Genomic DNA, 10,001 nt, shown 5'->3' on the forward strand with positions numbered 1-10,001 from the left:
CTCTCTTTGCGCTATGCAACCGTCCAAAGGCCATAGTAGTAGAGCAGCGCTAGCGATGCGTGACGCTGATATCGCTCTATTATGCAGTGAACGCCAAATCGCTGTGAAGCCCTAGATTCTGGCATGCGCTGCCGCATCGATGGTGTACTAGTTCGTCATTGTCCTCGACAGGTTCGTGCAGTTCTTCCACAGCGACCCTTTCCTTTCTTCCTGATTTCCCCCTTGTCCACCCATCCCTAATTCCTACTACCTCTGCGATCCAATCTGTTATGTGTTGGATGGAAACCACATCTCTTTTGCTCTCATGACTCATGGGCATGATGCTGATAATGAAATTTCAGGAAAGAAACATGTAGAGAAGCAGCAAAATCAAAGATAGGATGAGCAGGAAGCAGCAATATTTTTTTTTCTTTAATTTCATTCAGGAAGGTCACAACTTGAGCTGGGTAGATGGACATTTGACCCTATTGTGTAGTTCTGGAGAATTTGTAACAGTGTAAGGTATCATTGGATCTTTTCCTTGGTACAGAATAATGAATTACACTTGTCGGTTGGTAAGCAATCAAATCTTGACCATTGTTTTTTTAGAAAAAATTTAGCCAGGCTCCGAGATCCAACATGCATGTCCGTGCTTCCATTCGACTCTGGAATTTTCCATTGCCGGCCACCATGACGAAGTGATTATACAAGGTATGTTTCTATTTTATATGAACATGCTTTAACTGCACGTTATATAAGCGTTAATTGTAATATTTCATGTATACATATCGGACGCTATGTCGCACGAAATCCAAGGTAGTTTTTCATGCACTTCCTACCTTTCTCATTTTAGGTTCTCCTCGTTCATGAGATAAGGGTTGGCTATCATGACATCGAAAACATTGTGGGGTCTAACCTTCGTGGCTTGAAAAAGCACCCATAGTCTGATTAGGCAAGTTTCAAGATTATAGAACCTGAACAGGTAGTAGATATATTTGATACCTACATACATTTTATTTGCGTCGAAGTTTTGATAAAAACTATAACACTTTTGGCACCTTCGCCGTGCCTCCGTCGGCGTGACTTCTTGTTGCAGGGATGCCTAAGGAGGTGGTGCCGAAGGCAGCGCATTGCTGACATGCCTGCGACACGAGCACAACATGGCCGGCAGTGACGACCTGATTGTTTAGCGGCGACTGCCGTTAAGGGAAAATCAGACCGAAGAGAGAGAAGAAGAGATCTCGCTCTCTCGGATGTTTTTCTTCATCTTAGTCCTTATTTACATGTTATTTGCAGAACGGTCCTTGCTTTGTTTTGCTAGACAATCCGACGTGCCAAATGCTTACAAGAAAACTCGGGACACGTCAACCCAATCGCACCTCGTCTCTAGTTTTGCACTAATTATTTCCGATTTTAAGACTTGAGGGAAGAAATGTCACCGGAAAAATGATAAGAGACCAAATGTCTACTTCTTGTAAACTTGCGGGGCGAGATGTCACCGGAAAAATGATAAGAGACCAAATGCCTACTTCTTGTAAACTTGCGGGGCGAGATGTCACCGGAAAAATGATAAGAGACCAAATGTCTACTTGCAAACTTGAGGGACGAAAAACAACATTTCATTAAATTAATGGATGTTGTTTTTTCTTTTATGGGAATGAATAGGGCAAGGAAAGGAACGTATCAATTTGGCTCAGATTATTTTAAATTACTTTATAAATGTTGGTTCTGATTCTTGTTTGTGTGGCATCGGTTGAGATTAAAAAAATCTACAGAAAATCAGTAGGGATAAAGAAGTGATGAGGAGAAAACCACGGAGGATGTCATACGAACTTATTAACTCCCTTTTAATAGTATATATAAAGATATTTATTTAATCTTTCCCAAGAGAAAACACAGGGTATTTATTCTCTGTTAACGTCCATTTAAGTTTTCCCATGAGATGACCTCAAATTTAAATCTCTTCTCTAGTTTTATACTTTAAAAAGAATGTAAGGTTCCCGCTAATCTCAAGACGATGTGTCGGCTCAGTCTGTCAAAGATGCTCATAGGGGTAGAGAGTGTGTGTGTGTTCATAGGGATGAGTGTATGTACGTATGTATGAGCATCTGCGTCTGTACTATGTTCAAAAGAAGAAGAAAATGTGACGTTTCCGTTTCACCTTTCATCGTCTAACCTCGTGTTCCATTTCCATTTTATCTTTCATCTTTGATTTTCCACTGTTGATTTTTCCTAAAACCAACTCAATCATTCCATGATCTCATTAACTTATCAAAATAAAATAATATCTTATTTGATAAGTTAATAAGTTCTTATATCAAATAATTGTTTAATAACAAGTTGGTAGAAAATCATGGTGATTGCGTACAAAAACTTGCTAAGATTGTATGGACCAACATGATAATACATGTGTAATCACAGATCACTCTAGTAGAATATTCATTCTCATGTTGCAAGGCAGGAGCAATTATCCGTTATAAGATAATAAATAGGAAAAAGTCCAAAACAAACCTTGAGTTGGTAGGCGAAAGCTAAATCAAACGCCGAACCCTCAATCCCTGAAATCAGCACACCAAACTCTCTAATCCCGGTCCATTTTAAACCTTGAGAGGAGTTGGCCGGTATTTGCTGAATTGGGTCGGCCCAGTAGCGCAGTCGCTCGCGCGCGCGCACTAATTAGTTTTTTCTAGTTTTCTTTTTCAATTTTACACATGTTTTATTTTTCTCAGTACCCAAAAATATATTTTTGGTAAACTTTTGATATTTTCAAATGCATTATGGACATTTTTTAAATTAAATGTTTTCAAAACTTTTTTGAATACATGGTAGTAATATTTTGCAAATACCTGTTTTACATTTTCTTAATGACAATAAACATTTTATAAAACTATACGAACACTCCTTTACATGGTTCAACATTTTAAATTTTGCACGCACTTTTTTCAAGCACACGTCACGTATATTCCGTTAAGGTCATGACACATTTTTTTTACAACACGCAAACATTTTTTTTACATTGTACAAAAAGTGTTCGCACTTTAAAATTTGGTTCAGGCTTCAGAAAAAAAATTATGTTTCAAAAAAGTGTCTGCGCTTTGAAATTTTGTTCGGGTTTAAAAAAAATGTTTACGTTTCAAAAGGTGTTGTCTTTTTCAAAGTTGTTGGTTTTATAAAAGTATATGAAATTTTCAAAAAGTGCTCGCACTTTACAAAATGTTGGAGGATTTCATAAATAGACACGTTTTCAATACTTGTTTGCCCCTAAAATTTTCAAAAAGTTTATAAATAAGGCGCGGTGCCAGGGCCCACGGTCAATGGAGCGGAGCGGGGGTGTGGTCGGGGACGCGGAGCCAAGAAAAGAAAGAAAGAAAGAAAGAAAGAGGCTGGTGGAACCGTCCAGAAGGAATGCGAATGACCCGGGCCGAGAAATCTCCGGAACTCTCTCCCGGCTTCGGCTCCCGCGCGCACGCATAAATACCTACCTACCGCGCTGACACAACAGAGAACGAACAGAGGAAGAAGACGAAGAAGAAGAAGAAGAAGAAGAAGAAGAAGAAGAAGAATCATAGCGCTCGCGCATCGCCCGCCGGCAGCTGCATATTCGCCCGCACCCACCTTCGATTTCTGCCGGCCCGGCGGTGGTTCCTCGGATCAGATCAGATCGGATCGGATCGGATCAGAGTAAGCACCCCCTGCTTCTCTCTTCACCTCCTCCCTCTGAATGAATGAATGAATGAATGAAATGCTAGCTAGAGTATGCCTGATCGTGCGCGCGTTGGTGTCCCCTGAATTCCTCATGGAGGTTTTTATTAGTTTGGCTTGGTTTCGTTTCAGGCATGCAAATTTAACTCACTACTACATACATCTTCAGTCGCAACAATAACTAGTATCTTGTTTCAGATGCAGCGTCAGGCTGTTATAACAACTTGTGTACCGGTAGTAAGTACATCAGACTAGCTAGCTAGCTAGCTTTGTGATTCCTTCTCACCATTGCCTCTCACCTGAATATCTTGGGACTAATCAACTAATAAATCGAGGTTGCAAACTCTTCCATCGGCCAATTCTTGCTTGTCTGGGGAACAACATCTGAATATATGCACTGTCCCCTGTTGTTTACAAAGTCTCAAATTCTTTCATCCAACCTACCATGTCACTTGGCGCACGGGCGGGTGTTCTGCTTCTTCATATGCAGTTTCTGTGATCTTACTTCGGGGTTTTACTAGTGAGCTGTTGGCCTTTATATTGCATAAAAACATGGACCCTGTATGTTGACCATGACACTTATCTGTATTTTTCTTCAGTATTGCAGGTATCACAAGAGCAGAGTCTGATCAACAAGTCCCGGCATTTGTCCTACCAGTATATATAGAAGCTAGTAAACAATGTATCCAACAAATCACTACATGGATCCATACTCCTCATACTACAGGCATCATGCTCCCTATCCATATTACCCCCCTCCTGGCTGGGAGGCTGGGCACCAGCAGATGCCTGAACCGGACTGCTCGCCATGTCGGCCACCGTATCGCCCTTGGCCGTACAGTGCTAGCATGAATCACTCAGGCCTTCCAGAGTCCCACTCCCATAGCTGCTGCAGCCACACATACCCTCCTGGTTACTACAGTTTCAGACCCCCATTTCCCCAAGAGATTCCACCACCTCCTCCATACTACCATGGTCCATTTCCACCGCATCATCCGAACCCCTACTCGCCATCATACTTTGGCCCACTCCCACCACCTTACCCTGTTGATCAAACACCTTATAGTGGTTATGACAAGTTCAAGAGCCATTGCTGTGGGTGTCCGAACCATGTTTGCCATGGTGATGGAGGGCAGAAGAGCAACGTGAAAATCGAAGAACACATGCCTGAGAGTAACCACAAGGGTGCAGACAATAATTCCAGCATAATTCGAAACCCAAACTACCAGTACCCAGTGATGTGGTTACCGTCCGGTGACATGAAAGACAACAAGGGTAGTGGAAGAAGCTTTGAGTTTCCACCTCAGTTCTTCAGCAAGTGGTTTCCTCAGAGTGGAGAGAGGACAGAGGATGTGAAGCCAGCCGATGACAGTCAGAAGGCGAAACAACTTCAGTGGCCATTAGTTTGGATGCCACCAGGATATGGCGAGACCAAACCAGAAGCTAAAAAAGAGCCGAAGGAGATCGAGCAGAGTCCAAAGAACACGCAAGAAGATCCGCCTTCGCCGAAGATCAAGATTATTCCCCTGTCATGGTTTGGAAATGATAGTCATGATCAAAAGCCTGCCGCTAGGGAGGGCTCTGGAGAACAAAATGGAAGATCATCAGCGACGAGTCAGACTGCAGGCACGGAGCGTCGGCATGACACGACAGTGGATGGAAATTGCAAAACCGTCCCAGTTGTGCCCGAGAAACCAAACAGTGGAAATGAACCTGCTATTTCAGTTGTGCAGGAGAAACCAAACAGTGCGAATGAACCTGCTACTATTTCAGTTGTGCCGGAGAAACATGGTGTTGAGAAGAAGGTTCATACCTGCAGGACCATCCCGGTTATGGCTCAGAAAGAGAGTGATGAGAAGAAGTCCTACATGGGTGGAAACAAAGAGGAAAAGAAGGCCATCATTGTTCAGAAGGAGGGAGAAAATAAGAAAAGCAACAATGTTGAATCAACAAAGGCTAAGCCTTCAAAATTACCCCCCGTATGCTTGCGAGTGGATCCTCTGCCAAAGAAGAAATCAGGAAACACATCTTCAAGGTCATCCAACCAAGCAACCCAGAAGGTTTGTGAAAAAGTGAAGGATGTGAAAGAGGCCCATGGCAAGAACCAGGAGACAAAGCTATCAGAACATCAGAAAGAGGGTAAGATGCCGATTAAAGAGAAATCGTCTGATGAGATTGCCACAAATACAGGACCTAGGAATGTGACAGTGCTAGATGCTTCTGTGAAGCATGCGCAAGAGAAACAAGTTTCGACAAGCATGACTGATCAGAAGGTGCAACCTAGTGTCAGTGCTGAAGCGCAAGAAAATGTCAGTGCGAGGAGCTTGCAGGAGTGTGACAAAAACCGAAAGGAGGATGAGTTGAAGATCCGAAGTGAAGCTCCAAATTTAGCCTGCGAAATCAAGTTATCATCACCAGATGCCGCTGTTCGTATTCAGTCTGCATACAGAGGGTACCATGTACGAAGATGGCAACCTTTGGAGAAACTACGGAAGATCAAGAATGTACATAAACAGATGCAAGATGTGGAGAAGCAGCTGCAGGCCCTCGAAGCTTCTTCAAAGCAGCCGACGGAGAAAGAGCACATCGCTATTAATGAGACCATCATGAATTTGCTTCTGAACCTTGACACCATTCAGGTATTGCATCTTTTTAGCTTACTTTGATTTGATTCATTTTCTCGTGTGCCGAAAAATTGCACGCTAGCTAGGTACTTGGCCGTTGAATGGTGTTCGTTTTGATTCTTCATATACTTGTGCAGAACTTGCATCCAGTTGTGAGGGAGGCTAGGAAGTCTGTTGCTCGACAGCTAGTTTGTTTGCAGGAGAAGCTTGACTCTTTGTGCAAGAAACTGCCTGCTGAACCAAATCACCCTAAGAGTGAGGAAGCAAGTCTCACAGGAGTGGATGGGGAACAATTGCCTTCCTCAGTTAACTCCAACGAGTCTATGCACGATGAACTTTCATCGGAAGTTGCCTTGAAGTTGAGCCAAGATGGAGATTCTACTGAACAGAAACATCAGACGGAGGAACCAAGTACTGCAAAAGAAGAAGTGCAAGATGAAGTAAGTTAACTTTAGTTTTCAATTGTTTGGCATTCTAATATTGCAAAACCCTTCTGTTTTGAAGCGGTATATCTGACGCGCATCATGTCCAACAGGAGAAAGCTGCAGCAGCTGGTGAATGTCAAGGAGTACCACCGACGGATGTCATGCCTGATGCAGCTTCATCAGGACTTATCACTGAGAAGAAGCACCAAATTGAAGAGCCAGGCATTTTGAGGGAAGAATGTGCTGAAGAAGTAAGTTGTAGTCCTGTTTGTGTCGTCGGTCCGCATATGATACTTGTTCATCGGTTAGCAAGATGTTTTGTAGTTCACGGATTGAATGTTAACAGTGTTCATGTCAGCAGCAGAAAGATGGAGAGAAGGGTGAAGAATCATCAACGCACCACATCGAGCCATTGCATTATACACCTGCTAGGCAAAACTGCCACACTGAAGAATCAGATCAAAGGGTTTCTCGTACTACAACTGAGGATGGCAAAACTTCAATGACTACAGCATGTATGGACAGTGAATTGGCTGCTGATAATGTGAGTTTCGAATTTATTTATTTTGGAGATGGGTTTAATACCAATATTATCAATATAGAATTTTGTAACGAAAATATTAAATATTTTGTGTCTGATCGATGAAGCAGGACGGTTCGGCAGAAGGGGGTCAGGTGCAGGAATCTGCTCCCGTTGGTATCTCGTGGCTGAAACATGATGCTGCCCCTGCTGAAGACCAGTTCAAAGAACCAGGTGCTCCATCCCTTCATCTGGAGGATGAGGATTCTTCTGTGCCTTCAAAAGCTGCAGATCCACATGAAAATGATCCAGCCATTGCAGATGACTCCATAGCAATCATGACTCCAGCAGATCAACAAGAAGAGTCCGTCGATGCCGACATGCAGAAAGAAGTTGCAGAGACCATGGTTGATTCAGACAAAGAACCAAATGGAATGGGCGATGCCGGTAACATGGACTACGTTACCGGTGCAAATGCAGAGACCACAAAGCAAGAAAAAATTGGTTTGGTAGGACCAGAAGCGACAAGGCAATGTGATGTTTCTCATATGGGCGATTCAGCCCTTGTGGAGCAGCAAAATGAAGGTGGCTCTGCCATGGAAAATACTGTGAATGATGTCATTGGAGTGGAGCCTGAAGCCATTGCATTGGAAAGCAGAGTCGCTGCCATTGTAGAGGAGACTGAAGCTGTACCATTGGAAATCGATGGCAAGACCACCGAAAATACTCTGGATGATGCCGCACCATTGGAGAACAGAGACAAAATCATGGAAAATACTATGAATGTTGCAATTGGAGAGGACCCTGAAGCTGCTGTACCACTGGAAGTCGAAGGCAAGACCATTGAAAATACTCTGAATGATGCAGTTGGAGAGGAGCCTGAAGCCGTACCACTGGAAAGCAGAGTCAAGACCATGGAAAATACACTGAACGACGCAGGATGTCCGAGTAAAACGAGTGCTGAACCTGCCCTGCCTGAAAGTAGAGGCGACGGAGCACCATGTGAACACGGCGGTGCAACGGTTTACGCCAATCCTAACTCCAAGGTGCCTTCGGAGAGCCATGGTGGCGAGCAGAAGGAGCAGGATGATGATGGAGGTAAAGTAGATGTTTCTGAATCTCTAGCATGTGCAGTAGGAGCAAATTCTGCTGTACCTGCACAAGAAGCAGGCGAGCCGGAAGAAGGTGCTGCTGAAGGAGCATTTCCAGAGGAAGAAGAAGCAGCGGCTACGGCCCCTGCGACTCGCGATGATGGCCTGAAGAGCAGCTACGACGGCAACAACACAGGAGTGAGCGACGAGAACCAGAAGCTCAAGGAGATGCTGCAGAAGGTGCTCGCGTCCGGGAACGACCAGATGGGGGTCATCGCGGAGCTGAGCGACAAGGTGAAGTCGCTGGAGAGGAAGCTCGCGGCGCACAAGAGGAGGAGGCCCAAGGTGAGGGTGCAGCACCGGCCGGCCAGGGACGCAACGGCCAACGACGTGCACTGAAGAACGGCCATGATTGATCTCTGAAGCTTCAGGCTATGAAGCCTCCACCAACACTGTCTGTACTTCGTATGTACTCTCTCTCTAGTTACAAAATCTCTTATACGTATTCTGGTACAGAGGTACTGCTGTGCCATGCTGCAGTGTACTGTTAGCGGTTCACATGTACAGTTTAAGAGGGTGCTTGATATATGTGTACCACCCGTGTCTTATCCTTTCAACGCCTACTCGCCTCTCTCCATGTTTCTCTGCATCTCTCGCACATATCCATCCCCGCTCGCCTGGCTCCGGCCAGTGCCGCGGTTTCTCCGGCGAGCCCACCACAGGCGAGGCATCCCCTGCTCCTCTCTTCACCTCTCTTCGACGAGGATTTTCTCCTTTTATCTTGTTGAGCTCGTCGGCCCTCTCCTTTCTTGCTCCCCAACGCCCCCCGTGTGATGGACCATGGGTCGGCGGTGGGCTAAGGAGGAAGCACGCCGGGGAGCTGCACCTGGTTGACGGGAACAGCTACAACCAGCCTCGCCCGGAGCTGCAACCGACCACGGTGGGGAGATGCAACCGGCGGACAGAGGAGCTGCGACGGGTGGGTGACCACGACCACGGGCAGTCAACGGGGTGGGTGACCGCGACCCGACAAGTGCTACAACCACGGTGACCAGATGTTCGGACCAGCGCCTAATTGTGCTACTACAGGCATTTTGATTTCATGGAACCATTGCCCAATTTTCATTTTTTGCTACCACCGTAATATGCATTTGCTGGAACCATCAACATATTTTGCTACCATCGGTGTTTTAATTTTGTTGGAATCACGCCCAAATTTTTTGTTGCTACCACCATAATATTTTTTTGCAGGAACCATCAACATTTTTTGCTACCATCGATTTATTTGGTTTTGTTGGAACAACACCAAATTTTGGCAATTTTGCTATCACAGGCCTTTTGATTTGCTGGAACGAGCTTGATTTTTTGCTACCACTGACATCTTTGATTTTTTGCTTCAACAACGTCCATTTTTTCAATTTTCGCTATCAACACTTTCTAGTTTGTTGGAAGCAGCGCATTTTTTTTTGCTACAACCGCTGTTTTGGATGCGAACCACGGCATCCTCGCCATTGATTCTGGAGGGGGTGAGGGGATGGGCAGCACCAGCGACGGGCGAGCGTCGGCGGCGTTTGTCAACGGCAGACGCGCGCTGCACGACATGGAGGGGCTGCTGGAGGAGGGAGCGACGGCGTCCTGTTGGAGCCAGGCAATGACCGGC

General features: G+C 45.1%; 1 protein-coding gene across 8 annotated transcripts; it reads left to right on the forward strand.

The window, feature by feature from the left end:
* Positions 1-3,453: 3,453 nt before the first annotated feature.
* On the forward strand, positions 3,454-8,958 carry LOC123099197 (BAG family molecular chaperone regulator 6). 8 transcript variants are annotated; one of them, XM_044521364.1, is made up of 6 exons: positions 3,454-3,660; positions 4,281-6,320; positions 6,443-6,745; positions 6,841-6,981; positions 7,077-7,274; positions 7,379-8,958. In XM_044521364.1, the coding sequence occupies exons 2-6, from the start codon at positions 4,362-4,364 to the stop codon at positions 8,738-8,740; spliced, it is 3,963 nt and encodes a 1,320-aa protein (XP_044377299.1). In that variant the 5' UTR covers positions 3,454-3,660; positions 4,281-4,361; the 3' UTR covers positions 8,741-8,958. The 8 variants fall into 8 exon arrangements, with proteins under 8 accessions (XP_044377299.1, XP_044377300.1, XP_044377301.1 ...); XM_044521365.1 differs by having other exon boundaries at positions 7,382-8,958; XM_044521366.1 differs by having other exon boundaries at positions 7,089-7,274.
* The last annotated feature ends 1,043 nt before the right edge of the window (positions 8,959-10,001 follow it).

This window comes from Triticum aestivum, chromosome 4D, assembly GCF_018294505.1.
Source record: "Triticum aestivum cultivar Chinese Spring chromosome 4D, IWGSC CS RefSeq v2.1, whole genome shotgun sequence".
NCBI classification, from domain to species: domain Eukaryota; kingdom Viridiplantae; phylum Streptophyta; class Magnoliopsida; order Poales; family Poaceae; genus Triticum; species Triticum aestivum.